Source organism: Neolamprologus brichardi, chromosome 7 (assembly GCF_056152115.1).
Source record: "Neolamprologus brichardi isolate AB-2024 chromosome 7, ASM5615211v1, whole genome shotgun sequence".
NCBI lineage: Eukaryota > Metazoa > Chordata > Actinopteri > Cichliformes > Cichlidae > Neolamprologus > Neolamprologus brichardi.
In genome coordinates, this window is record NC_142110.1 from 50985542 (window position 1) to 51000290 (window position 14749).

The window sequence follows — 14749 nt, forward strand, 5'->3', positions numbered from 1 at the left end:
GCCGATAGAAGAAGAAGTACTGATTTCCGAACAATAGGGGGCGCTCGTCTAAGTAGCGCATACCGGAAGTGGCGCACGTAGCTTTGTGAGCGATGGAGACATTTTAAAAAAAAACATACAGCTAACTGCTAAACAGGGCTCGCGGAGCTGCGAGTCTTCTGCGTCAAAACACATTCAAATTCTTCCAAGTTGTAAATAAGTCAAGTGCATTCAGCGGTGCACAGTTTACATATCACATATCAGAGAGGCTGCACGTTACTGAAGATGTCGAGTGTAACACTTGGAAAAGAAGAATATAAGTAACTCTGCGGTAAGTTGTAACTAGCCGAGTGCTATTTTAAAGGCTAAGTTGGTTATCGCTTTTGACTGATAGCTGCTGACATTATCCTGCTTGCTACAGCTTTGGCTGGATTCGTAGCGCTTCCATTTTTAGGCTAATGAGAGGCCGCTATCTTGCAACGTGAATATTTTTTCCACGTCCGCCTGTCACCAAGTTTGGGAATCTTAAGGTTATGACCGAGGGTAGCTTCACTGTGCAGCTAAAAGGGTGTGCTAGTTCCAGCTAGCCCTTGACACAACTAACTGAAGTAATTTATCCGGGAACAAATAAACATCCTGTAATTTACACGGGTACTTTAATGGGTTTAAACCTTTGTTTAAAAGGGCCGTTTTCGCTGTCTGTGAAACCTAAAACTGAATCAGATGCTTAGCACGTACTAGCAATACCGTTAAAAACATATTCTGGCCAAATATTGTCCGACATTTAATGTGTCTGTGTTTTATACTTAAAGCAGTAATTGGATTAGAAAGGAAGAAGTATTAAACTATAATATTCCACTTTTATTTATTTTAGTATAGGGTATAGCTTTGATTTAAGAACTTTACAGTTATAGTAATAATTGTTAATTATTCAGTCTCCTAAATATTTCCAAATAAATATTGTAGTAAAGATTTATATGTCATGCAAGATATTTATTTTAATTTGTGGTGTTTTTTTCATGTGATTCTTTTGTAAAAGTAATTCTTTTCTTTAAAAGAATTAAGGTTTAAAAACAATTGTTATTGTCTTTCAAGTTTGTGTTGTTAAAAAAAATCTTGTATACATTTTTATTTAGATTGTTTAACTAAAGTTTGTGATGCTTCGTTTCCTCCAGCAGGTGAGGTCCTGTCCAGGGACATTGGTCCATGCTTGTTGGACCTTTGGCCGCTGGGCTCAACTAGCATGAAGATGGCTGACTCAGAAAAGGCAGAAGAATTTGTAGATGCTGAGTGCCCCTCAGAGTGCCTTGATGAAGCTCAATCAGCCACAGCTTCTGTTCAAGCAGAGCAGGATGAGCATCTGAAAACAGAAACCACTACCAGTACCAGTTCGCCCCCAAGGGAAAAGGAGGCTGACAGCCCCTTGAATACAGAGGGTGAGCAGAGTCTCCTGTCCATGCCATGCTTGATGAAGGAGCTACGCAGAGACTCACCAGAGTCTCAGCATGCCTCAACAGGAAGCGACAAACCCGTGTCTCGTCATATCTACGAGAGTGACTCCTCGAACCCCTGCATGCTCTCGCCTTCATCCAGTGGCCACCTGGCTGACTCTGATACACTCTCCTCAGGGGAAGAAGGTGCTGCTCCTCCCATAGGAGAAGAGGAAGAAGGCAGCATGGAAGCTACAGGTGATCCTGGGCAGGCAGGAGGAATGCAAGCATCTGCCACAGTTGCAGGGGGGAGGAAGTCTCGACGGTCACGTTCAGAGAGTGAGGTGCCTCCAAATACGATGGCTGCAAAGAAGAACCGCTGCCAACCCACCATGATAGCAGCCGCAGGAGGCCAGGAAAAACAAACCAATGGCAAGTTTTCAAAAGTGAAAGGTCACCGCAGTCAGAAACACAAGGAGCGCATGCGCCTGCTGAGGCAAAAACGAGAGGCAGCAGCACGGAAGAAGTACAACCTGCTGCAGGACAGCAGTACAAGTGACAGCGAGCTCACTTGTGACTCCAGCACCAGCTCCTCCGAGGATGAGGATGATGACACCTCAGGGGGTAGCAAGACAATCAAGACAGATATTCCAGGTAATAACCGATGTTTACAACGCATGCTTAAGAGCTCAGTACTACTACCATCACTGTCCACTAGCAGCCACTTAGTATTTCATATAAATCTCTGACTCACATTGCAGACTAGTACTGGTTTACAACATAAGAAAGTATTGACTACTGATCAGTTAGACATAAGAGTCTGCCTGCATGAGTTAAAAAAAAATTGTCAACCAAATCATTAAACTGATACAACAACTGTACAAATCCTTCCTAACATCAAATCAATAACAGGGCTGCTTTGTTTGTTTTGTCATTTTTTTCCTTAGTTATTTTCCCATCCATGTCTATATTCATTGTCTTTAGATGTATACAGTATATGTTTAGAGGACCAGCACCTAGTCATAATACAGCATTACCCCTTTCAGACATGTACCGTTTTTAGTCAGACAGTCATCATCTTAGAATGCATTGGCTGGACAATCATTCTGTTCAGTTTTATCTAGAAGTCTCAACAGAGCGTCACTCTTACAGGCTGAAGCTGCTGTAGGTTCAACCCGCATTTGCATATCACTGTTAGTATGACACAAGTCTAAAATATATGCAGTTGCATTAATGAAATTGCAACTTTGCACATCTCTCTTAGCATTTGTCTTGGTAAGACATCCATCATGAAGAATTTTCACTTTTTCCAACCCAGAAAAAAGCTCACTCGCTCTCTCACGGTCTATATGCTGTATTTGGGAGCTGCTACAGCAAACACTCACACATACAGAACCTGGTCCTTGTGATGATGAAGGAGGAAACCAAGTCTTCAAAAAAGGAGATTACACTTCTTCAGAGTTGAAAGTATCCTTGTCACTTTGTTTGGCACTTTATAAACCAACAGTGTATGTAAAATTATATTTAAAGCTTAAAGTAAATTAAAGATCATTAAAAAAATGGTCTCAATATAGATTCATCACCTGATTATTCTTCTTTGGTTCTTTGGTGGTAGGTCAAAACCTCTTTGGAAGCCTTTTTTGTTGTTGTTGTTGTTGATTGGCTGGAGAAATCCTGCAAATAAGACGCACATACCATGGCTCTCCCCATCACTGTTATATCAATGAAGCTTTAAAGAACTAAGCAACATTAATAATATGATTAACAATATAAAGTCCCTTTTCGATTAGTACCTACTTGGATCGACTCGGCACGTTTCGCCACAGTTTTCAGAGTTTTCTGTTAGGTCATAGTACCTGCCTGGTACCCGGTACTTTTTCGTACTTGCTCAGCCGGGGTTCCAGTGATCCGAGCAGGTACTAAAATGTGATGCCGTCAGACTGCATGCAACTGATCAGCTGGTCAGTAGCATCACAATGGCTACCAAAAACCGTGGTCCCTGAGTCTGGTGAAAAGCCACAGGCCAAGTAGCAGGTATATTTTTTGCCTCGGCGTCCACCTTTGTTGTAGCGTTCATGTCACATATTAATCACGTCGTTCACACACACATTAGGAGTTACTAAATTGTAATGGAAAACGAGTCGAGTCCTGGCGAGTCGATCTGAGTAGGTATTGATGGAAAAGGGTCTTATGAGTGACAACCAAGACTGGAACAGAATGGTAAAGCAAGCAATCTGACATATCCCATGTCTGAAAGAGACTTAAACATTGTCATGAAACTCTTTCTTACTGATGATTTGCTATGGGAGTCTAATCAACATTGTCCAGCTCAGAGTGGTAAAAAAGAGTTGAGTTAATGTAACCATTACTGTGAGTTCTGCAGTTCAACAAGTCAGCCATTAATATACACAGCCTTTGCTCTAAATAGACATACTATGATCTCACTGAGTTGCAAGACTCTGCTGCCACTGCTGGTGTCAGTAAGCTGTAGAAATACTGGCTTATACATGAGTAAGGACATAAAATCCAATATCTAATGTTCTGTTTCACTAGATTGCCTAACCTCATAAGTAATTAGTCTGTTTTGTTAGAGGGAGTTTACCAAGTATTTCATTCACATGAAAACTGCTGGGCATTTAGTATTGCATTTCCTGCATTTCTGTCCTTACTAAATATTCCTTAATGTTTCAGTATTCTTTTTGTCCTGACCCATCACACACTTCACTCCTCCTACAGTGAATCATGTTACAAATGTAGTTGGGTGCTTTCCTATACTTTAAATGATTTTGCAACACCTTAGATGAGCCCGTGAGTTCTTGTCATCCAGTTGAAAGTGTAAATGCATACAAATATATACAAATCTAATTGAGAATGGCTTTTTGCGAAACTGTGGGCCAGAGGTGTCTACCTGGAATGAACACTCATTGGCAAACGCTGATTGTAACGCCTGCATGCACGTTAGACCCCGTGAGTTTGCTTACGTGTTGTAGAAATCTCTTGGGTGAGTTGAATTCTCCAGAAGTAGCTCCTATCAGGCTGGTGTTTAAAGGTCTGCCAACGGAAGAGAAGCACTCGGTTTACTGTTGGATGATCTTTTGATCATGATTGTGTTCTTTAGTATATAGCTTGATGCATTTTATTATCATTTTTACATTCAAATCAAATTTTAGTTTCTTGTGTTTCATATATGATCCGTAATAAATTGTTTTTGTTTATATGTAGGAGCATTAGTAAAGGTACTTTGGCTTATATAAAGTCTATCTCTTAGTTATGTCTGTTGCTTTTGCGTCTCAGATTTGAAGTTATTTTGCTTTGGGTGGTTGCATTTACTTTAAAATCTTACACCTTTTCCAAATCACTCGATCAGTCACCCCCAGACCACCAATTATCTTCCTCCAGGGACATGAAATGTTTTCAGCCATTTTTACATCCCGCACACAGATTTAGGTGCTACAACTGCATGATGTAGTCCATCAGCATGAAAAGAGTCGATCTGCACGTTACCTGAAACAAACTGTCATTTTCTCTGTAATGCAAAAGTCCACCTCCGAAGCATGAAAGTGCTACTGTATTTTCTTATGGCTTGGCCTCAATGTCTTTAAAGCTGGCTTCAGACGTGCTTCGGAGAGATCCAGAGTGGGATCCCAGATTCATGGGTTACTGGACAGCGGCTCGTGGGACAGGAACGGCATCGGCAGCGTTCTGGAGGAGGCCATGACGCGCTTTGCTGTGATGCAGCGTCAGACTGAGGAGCGCTTCCGCGTCTGGATGGAAAAGCTTGCACACCTCGACTCGGACAACGATTCTTCCAAGCGCTCGAGTGACGGCCCAGAAGGGCAGCAGCAGCCCTCACAGGGGGCACGGCCTTCCCCCCCAAGCTCATTTTTGCCATCTTCAGAGTCTGCAGAGACTATGGCTGCCTACATGTTGGCACGAGAGAACAACAGTCTCACCCACACCCCTATAAACAACAACAACAACATCCACCCTGAAGTTGTCACTCAGAATGGAAATCTAGGTGTTCCAGACCCTGGTCTCTTGAATGTTTAGATTTCACTTCTGCTTCACCCCTCGCAGTTTCTTACTTTGATCTCGGCAAGTGTAGAGATAGTTAAGGCAGAAAGCAATGGGGTATACCCGTTCAAGGATGTGAGGGCACTAAACAGAAACACCACCAGCAGCAGCAGCTGGGCCTGAACTGGTCATTTGAACTTGACTCTGTGCAGACCAGGGGCCCGTGCTATGAAGCAGGTTTAACATGTCTTCTTTATATGGCTTTATTAAGCCTAGCAAAAACAGTCACATGGAGTCTGGTTATCGGTTGGGGGTTTTTTTTGTTTGTTTGTTTTAATTAAACCCAGCTATGAGCATTTTCGCATAACATGCGTGATGGTGGCACCAGATGACCAACTGCAAAGACTATGGGACTATAGCCACTTAAAGTCGGAACAAACAGTAATCCTGATATGAAGAAAATTAAAAATGTAATCCAGGCAAAAAGCCAGGAGGAAAAATTGGCATAAAATTGCATGTTGTGTGAATGTGCAATTTACTAAAAGGCCCATTAGTGATGATGCTCCATCACTGACAAACAAGAAAATATAACTAGAATTACAATTATGCATTTCTTCAAATTCATGTGTTACCTGTGGTTGTTTATTTAGATAATTTTAGCTCTGTTGTTTCAGCTACAACCCAGGTAATGTTAAATCGAATGACATCAGGTAAAATATTTTTTTAAATTCTTGCTAATTTTATAAGGTCAAAAGCACTGGAATTTAATCAGTTAAAGAGTCTTGATTTAGCATTATATTGCTATAAAAAGACATATGGAAAGAAGAAATGGGCTCAAATGCTCACAGGCATAAGTGAAATAAAACCCGCTTAGTGCATGTGCTGTACAGCCCAAAGGAGTTTCACAAAAGACAACCAATTGGTCAGTAGTTGGTGCTTTATATACGTTCATCTGTTATGTTGAACATGACTACTCAGGAGGTCGTGTATTTTGGTGTGGTCTAATGTGGCAGTGTACCTGCAGAAAGAACTGAATTTGGAAGCGGGGGAACCCTGAAAACCTGAAACGAGCTTGGAATCCTGCTTTGTAGCACGGGCCCCTGAGGCTCAGCATGTGTGCTGGCACTGAATCACTGTGAGATTTGACACTGAGAAAAATTCAACTCACCTATTTGATTTCTGCAGCATCTGTGACACGGAAACATGGCTTCTCAATAGACTGAGTCAGGGCTCTTATTGTATTGCTTTGCTTTCTTTCTTTCGTTTTTTCAGCACCAGCTGAATACCCTCTTTGACACATACAGAGTAACTTTTTTATTTCTTTCATTCAGCATATGAACTATAATGATGGGTAGCCATCATTACAGTGTTAAGTGGGGTGCTGCTGTGTAATAGCATGTGCCTTGTCATTCCGAACTCATGCTGGGAATGATGGGTAAAGCATTATAGTGCTGTTTCCTTAAGAATCAGGTTTACCACTGCATACCCCCCGTTTGTCTTGAACTGTTTGCACTTTGCTTGTAAACAGTTCGGGAAAATCTTGGGACAACCTTTATTTTGGTGGCATAGCTTTACTAACAGAACATTTAAACATAGATATGCCTATAAATATAAACACAATATACTAACCCACACAATTTCTTGCTTTTTTAAAAATCTATATTAAGGATTAGACGTGTTTACATTTTTAAATAAAGGCCTTTCTGTTACATTTGCTGCTGGCGCTGCATTTGCGCAGTAACATGAAACGAGTGATTGAGGAATCTGGAAAAGAAAACTCCTTGTGGTTATTTTAGTAGCTTAGGTGTAGATTTTGAACATCATATAAGGCATGGGTTCTTTTGTTGTGGCTATTGGCTGCATTGGCCTCAAATCTTCAGTCATATTATAGTAATGGGTATTTGTCTACTTTTTGTTTGCACTGGTCTGCCAGTTTATCCAGTGTCCCCACCAGGCACTGCGTATTCGCATCTTGACTTTAAACTGAAAACCCAGGCATCAAACGTGCAGATATAGAGCAGTAATACAGCTGCAGTATGGTGCATGGCAATGTTTACGGATTTTTTTCTAATTAAAAAAGAAAAGAAAAAGTGAGATCTATGTGATCAAGTGGCCTTCTGGTTCACATCCTGTGGTCTTTGAAAGGGGGGAGGAAACAATCCTCCTTGAACCCCCCCCCCCCCCTCCCCTCCCTCCCCCCACACTGTTTTCACTGATGTAGATGACCATTTGGGTCTTAGATGACCATTTGGGTCTTATTTCTAAACACTGCTAACAACCATCACAGAGTCTGATGAAGGAATCTTTGGCCTGATCATATTTAAAGTTAAGATGTTAAAAAGTGTTCTCTATATGTGTATATGTAGCCCTATGACTGTCATTTTTACAGAGCCTAAAGCTAAGCGACGTGTTTCCCCCACCTGTTTGCATGCGAGTATATTAGTATATAGAATGTGCAAGGCCAAATTAGTTTACATCAGCAGCACGTGTGCAAGCTATAGCTTTTCCTTATGCTGATAAATGGTGACTGACGGGACATTTTATCTATATTTTATTTTCCTTTTGATTGTTTTCCCTTGACCTAATGGTTTCATATTGTGTGAAGATTGCTTGTTTTGTAATGCGTTCCTTTGCCATTACGGATTTAAATAGATCCAGCGTCAGCTCTCCTGTACTCCTTAAAACTAGACTTTTAAATCAACAGTTTTGTCAGCACAGTAACGAGAGCCTGTGCATGAAATCAAAATGTGCATTAAAAACAACAGCAAGGACAGTCCATTGTTTACCAAAGACACTAACCTGGTCTACATTAGTGCTTTTCTATCTCTAATACATGGCCTTTATATTGGCAAGTGCTTGGTTTCTTTGGTAACCCTAGTATCTACCTATATCAGCTATTCATAGGCAGTGTTCTCTCACAGTACATGCTGTCCAGACAAAACCCCTCTCACACACCCACAGATGTCTGGATAGCAGAGTGTGTGTCTGTCTGTGTCTCTCTCTCTCTTTCCCAGGGACTCCTTTTTACAGGGTTGAACAATTATGTGCTCCTGCTCTTCTAGTTACACTCCTGTTGTTTGGCTTTGTTTTGTTTAGTTTTTTTGACTATCCTCACTACATTTCATTCACTGAGTAAGATTATTTTGAAATGTGTTTTGTAACGACTGTACTCGAGTGTAGTTTTTATGTGAATGGCTGTTATTTTAAAAAGCAATAAATGAAAAGAACAAAAGGTTTGTTGATGTGCTTCAAATACAACCATCATTTATAAGAGTATAATGCATTGTTTTATTTTAGAGTTAATGTAGACCTTTACTTCAGGAGAAATGGGGGACCAATGGGGGTTTTCTTGTGTCTATTGTAGATGCTAAGACTTAGCGGGTCTGTGGAAGCAGTGTCCAGTCTCTCATTCAAACAGAAGTCGCACTATTCCCAGGCATGATTTGAATAATGAAGTGTTTTCTTTGTTCTCTGCAGACGGGCCTCCAGTAGTGGGTCACTATGATATTTCAGACACTGATTCTAACCACGAGAGTATGAATGTGGAGGCAGTCCGGCCCACGGTGATAAAGCATGAGCTAAAAACACACAGAGGCCAGGATATGGCAGCTCACTCTGGGTGTATAAGGGCTCTGAGCTCTACCTCAGGTCAGTTACAAACCCGGTATAATAAATTCCAATCCTCTCAGTGAAGGCAGGACATTTTAAAGGCATGGGTTGTCATCAGTAAGCTGAAATGTGCCGTGTGGCAGGAAGCGGTCTTATTAATCTCAGCAAGACACTTTTGAAGCACTCTTTATCCCACACACCACCAGCTGGCATTTGATGTTACTAAAAGTCTTGACCTTTTTGCAGCCGACACAACATGAATATAAAGGCAGCCATCTAATGTGTCACTTCATGCTGTCCAGTCAGTTTTACAAACACCACTGTCAGCTTCATCTCTGTTTTGTGTTGGGGTTTGTGTTTTTTGTGTGTCTGTGTCAAAGCAGCTGCTGTCTTCACGTGTCAGCGAGGTCTGAAGCGCTCTACTGCTTCGGCCCTCCTCACAAAGCATGACTGTGTTCCTCTACATTTGTTTCAGGCCACATGGAGGCAGAGCTGTCGCACAAGGAGAGCTCTCAGCACAAGGGCCAGATTAACATTGTTTCCTCTGACAGTGAGGTGGAAATAGTCGGAGTGCAAGAAAAAGCACGGTAAAGACTTTCAGTGGGGAAACTAACTGTAAAATTCTGTTACTGCCCACCCCTCCACTGAATTCAACTTTTTACTTCTTTTTTTTTTTTTTACTTTTTTTTTTTCTTTCCTTTTCAAATCTAGATGCGCCCATCCTTGCGGGGGGGTCATAAAGAGTTTGTCCTCCTGGAAAGAGAACTCAGGGGAGCAGTTAAACAGCACAAATCAATCACAGCTCTGGACTACTGTTTCCCCTCAGCCCAACTGGGTGTCCCCTCCTGAAGTGGTGGACCTCACGCTGGACGAGGACGGCGGACACAAATACCTACTTTAAAAAAAAAAAAAAAAAAAACCCCAACGTATACACTGAAGACTTTTTTTTTTTTTTTCTCCCTACACACCTCTTCCTCCAACTGCTCCTCATCCATCTTGCCTCTCCTCCACGTTAAAGCTAAACTGAATCCTTTCTAGAGTTGTGGCCTCGCCTGTAACCGCTTGTGGACTCTTCCTGCTCCAAAGCACTCTTTTGTTTTTAACTTTACTGTTGAACAATCATGTATCAAAGCCATTCAACTGGTGTGATTCCCTGACCTTTGCTTGTCAGCTATGAATTTTAGCTGCATCTAAATGGCACAGCACCTGAAGTGAAGGTGGAAATGTACAAGAATGATTTATCTGGTAATGATAGCAATAGCTTCCCTTCATTTAATACCTCAGTTACCCTTCAATACCAGATATAGGCAGTGTGTCATGTGTTTGCAAGCCGTATAGTGAACATTTCAAGTTGCTGCTTTAGAGCAGGTCAGTATCATGAGATGGCTGTGAACCTGCTTCACTACAGATTTGAATGAAATGTTTTCAGAATTGATTTGGCTTTTTTTTTTTTTTTTTTATAAATCTGCAGCCACCTGAGGTCAGAACAGAATGGCAGCTTGTACACTTAGTGACAAATGACAAAGTTTACTTTGTCATTTGTCAAGGGTAACTTTATTTTTTTTTCCCCATTTTCAAAGGTCTTTTGCCACTGGACTTGCATTTAGATCCGTCTGCCTTTGTAGATTGTTTTACTATACGGTGTACAACCCATGCTCTGATGCTGTCAGTGAGTGCTTTGCTTCATTTGAAAAGAAGTATCGGATATTTAGGGAAACTTTCACTATTTTCAGAGAGTTAGATGAGAAGACTGGTAACGGAAATCTATTTAAAAAATAAAGCAGTTTAGAGCTAGGTGGATGGGGTTCTTGAGGTAGAGTGGTAAATGGACTGTATTTATCGCTCTTTTCCCTTCACCCACATTCATACAAGCACTTTTTTTCTGTCCATGCCTAAGCACTCGCACATGCATGCATTAATGGGAACTCGGGGTTCAATATCTTGCCCAAGGATCCTTCGACATGAAGAAGAGCCAGGGATTGGATCACTGATCTTCCAATCAGTAGAGGACCTTTAATCTTCAGAGCCACACAGAGAGTGAGGCATCCCATAATTGGAGAGTCGGGTTTTTTGATTTCCTAGCTCCATCTAGCCACATGTCAAAAGGGTCAAAATTTTGAACTCCAGAATCTTCCCATTAATGTGTAATCTGCATCTGACTGTTTGTGTGATAGTGCTGGATGCATGTTTGTGTGTTGGGTGTTTTAGGTGGGTGACAAAAAATAAAAACTAAAACTGCAGTCCATTTATATTCGCTCGACAGAAATCAGGGAAACACTCTCTCCAAGAGCCACATACTAGTTTCTTTGCATTTACTAGTTAACACATGGTATATCAGTATGACTAGTTTAAAAAAAGAAAAGAAAAGAAAATAAATTTTTTTACATGCTGTAGTGTGAAACCCCAGACACTGCGTACACATTGGTCTTTGACTGACGAGTCATTAACAGTTATCCTCCTTTTATACTCCTTATGTAAACCATAAATTACAAAATGAGCTTCATGTTTCATTCTGTATGACCTGAAACTAGTGACGGAGCCCATGAAGTCATCAGGGAAGTGTTCAGAGAGGTTACAGAGCAAGCAAGTTGACGGCTGTTTTCCGATAGGCTCGCGCACAACCAGAAGTCTTTTTGCAGCCAGAGGAGTCACCTGCTGCCGGCTGTTAAAAAGAATGCAGGTTTAAGACACTTGGAAGTTGGTTTCTCCATCTTTAGTATGGTCAGAAATAAATAGGTCAAGTAGATGGACACGAGCATGCTTGCAGTTTCCTTGGTCTCTATTCTTTCTGCTAAGCTAACTGGCCGCTAGCTTCACACAGTCAGGTTATCGATCTTCTCATCTAATGTTTACTCATCACCAGAATGCCAATAAATATTTCTGAAGAAGTCACTTCATTTAAAATTTCAGTTTTTGTTTGTTGCCACTATATTACAGGAACAATAAAACTTTATTTTTGGTTGAGGGTGTCTTGTTTTTTGGGCCCTCCACAAGAATTCAAGTTTGTCGTGTGACACCTGGGGAAAATTAATTGCACACCTGTGATTTGAAGCCTGGGAAGAAAATAAGCCAAAAAAAAAAAAAAAGACCAAGCTACAAAACACTACGACAGTGCTGTTTTTGTTTTCAAAGATGCATTGGAAGCCACACTTTTGTTACAGTGTCTGAGTGTCCAAGGGCAACTTTAATTATCAGTGAATGTATGTCCTCGCCGTGCTGGCTGGTTGTACTTATTGTTTGCATGCTTACCTTGAATGGATGCAAACTCCTTTAAATCTCTGGGGACCCCTTTATAATAACTGAGGAACTGTATCTTCCAATGAATACTGCAAAGCAAGATGGCCTGAATGCCTTGAAATGTGCACTATTTCCTTTTAGAAAGGTTTAAAGCTTATTCTTTTACCTTACAAAGCAGTGGATTTTGCTATCGCAACAATAAATATTTTAATAATAGATGTGAATTTCACAAACACACATATATCTATACATATATATCTATAGAAAAAGAGTAAAAGTGATGTTGAGTTTATGCCCAATGTGTGAGTTATGGGGCATTTATAGATGAGATGATTACTGTATAAACTGTTTTCTGTTTTTCTTTTTGTTTTTCAACCCTGATCCTCAGGGCCTGCTTGCTCTCTTTCCCGCTGTCTTCTTTTGTCCTCATGCAGTACTGCAGCCACGCTGGCTAAAAAAAAAATGTAATCAACAACTTTACAGGCTATTTTAACACATTTCTTGTAATTGCATATTTAATAACATACTTTCTAAGTGACGCTTGATAATTATAGATTTATTTTAACTTCTGCTGGTCACAGAAAGGTAAAATTTGAACGATCTAAACCAAAGTCTATATGGAGCTTATGTTCTCAGTTTATTTCCCAATTTATTCTTAGAAATTTACTATGTGAATCTGAATCTCTTCATTTGGAAGTCAGTGAATTTGCTGTGAAAAGATCGAATATAGTTACAAATTGAATATATTGTTGAATATATATTTGGTTTTACTTGGCCAGTTTTTTCTGTTATATACAGCTACCACTGTAAGAAGTCTGTACCACAACACTTCAGCTTGCAAAAACCATTTTGCTGTTTTTCTGTGGGACTATTATGAAATGCTAGCGAGGCATCACTTGTGTCTTTAGTGATATAAGTGTGGTAGAAACCAGGGCAGTGATGCTGGTTGCACATAGCATGTTTGGTGGCATCTTTCATCCTCAGCTCCGATGTTATCGTCATTACCGGTATTTCAGCCTCGCTCTTCTGTTTTTGTTCCGTTTTGCTGTCAGTATTTTAACTTAACAGAAGTGTTTATTTTGTTGCTTCTGCAAGTCCCTGACTTCCTTGAAATTATGTCTGTAGAACAAAAAGAAACTATTTTAAAACTAAATAAACAGACCGTTATTTAATGAGCTCTTGTCAAGTCATTTATTTCTGTGTTTTACAAGCATATATTTGCAGTCTTTGCTCGTGTGCTGTGACTGGTGTCAAGATTTTGCTAGGAAAATTGGCAAGAGGGGGACTGAATGAATGCATAATTGGCTGCCTTTTCTGGCAGACCAAAGTGGTGTAATTAATCTGAGACGAGGATGGTGACACGTTTCAGCCTTTCAGGTATGTTTACAACTTTAGCATAAAGTGCAATTTGAATTTCACTTTTAACAGTTCACCCTAAAAATTTTAAATCATGTCATTACAAGACTGATAAATGTATCTGAATTCTTGCTTACTGTGAGTGTTGTTTGAGTGTTCTTATCTGCAGAGTCCTGTGCACAAGTCTCAAGCCAACCCTCATTCCTTTTACATTTTCATCATGAAATATAACTATAAGGTAAGAGGGAACAATATAAGTGAGTTACTGAAACATGCACACATGAAACACAGTATATAAGACAAAAATAGTTCGTACAGTTCTAATAGCTTGAAATTGATATTTGGTATGGCCGCCTTTATATTTCGACACAGCCAGGAATCTTTCTCCAGGCTTCTTGAAGGACATTCAAAGCTCTCTTTGGATGTTGGTTGCCTTTTGTTCTGCTCTCAGTCAAGATGATCCCTGCTTCAATAATTTTGAGGTCCAAGCTCTGGGGAGGCCAATCCATGACTCCATCATGTTTTACAGATGACTGTTGACACTCACTGTTGTACCTCTACCCTGACGTCCTTGGTACATATTGATGATAATAAGACGTGTTGCCACTGGTTTTCAGTCCAGTTCTTGTGTAATTTGGCATACCTCAACATACCTTTCTGCCTGTTTCTCTTCCTTAAGAATAACTCCTTGATAGCGACCCCATTAAGACCATTTATGATTCAATGAACATTAGATGGATGAAGTGAAGGCCCAGATGAATCTCTCCATCTTACTTCTAAAGCACATGACTTTCAGATGCTGCTCATCTGCTGTAGATTTTTCTTTTTTTAGCCCTGATGCTTCTTCTTTTGTACTCCACTTCTCGAGCTTCCTCAATTTTTTTTAGGGAGACACTGCACACCACACCAAGATGGGCCAGGTTTTAAGCTAATATCTTTTTGGAAATGGCCTTGTTAGTGCAGAAATCAAATTTTACGCATGTCAAGCTGACAGTTTTCCTATATGCAAATAAAGAAATGGGAACAAGTTATGTGTTTACAACTTCAAGTTCTTTCTAGGTTGTCTGCCACAAAACTGGTTTAACAACAACACTAGTTCAACCTTCGAGTTACGTATCCTTTAT

The 14749-nt window shown here is 40.4% G+C and overlaps 1 protein-coding gene across 4 annotated transcripts; it reads left to right on the forward strand.

Annotated features, from left to right (window-relative positions):
- The first annotated feature begins 83 nt into the window (after nucleotides 1-83).
- On the forward strand, nucleotides 84-13441 carry ark2n (arkadia (rnf111) N-terminal like PKA signaling regulator 2n). 4 transcript variants are annotated; one of them, XM_087843790.1, is made up of 5 exons: nucleotides 84-310; nucleotides 1155-2063; nucleotides 8901-9071; nucleotides 9508-9619; nucleotides 9744-13441. In XM_087843790.1, exons 2-5 carry the CDS (start codon nucleotides 1223-1225, stop codon nucleotides 9931-9933), a joined length of 1314 nt encoding a protein of 437 aa, XP_087699916.1. In that variant the 5' UTR covers nucleotides 84-310; nucleotides 1155-1222; the 3' UTR covers nucleotides 9934-13441. The 4 variants fall into 4 exon arrangements, with proteins under 4 accessions (XP_087699916.1, XP_087699917.1, XP_087699918.1 ...); XM_087843791.1 differs by having other exon boundaries at nucleotides 1158-2063; XM_087843792.1 differs by lacking the exon at nucleotides 8901-9071.
- The last annotated feature ends 1308 nt before the right edge of the window (nucleotides 13442-14749 follow it).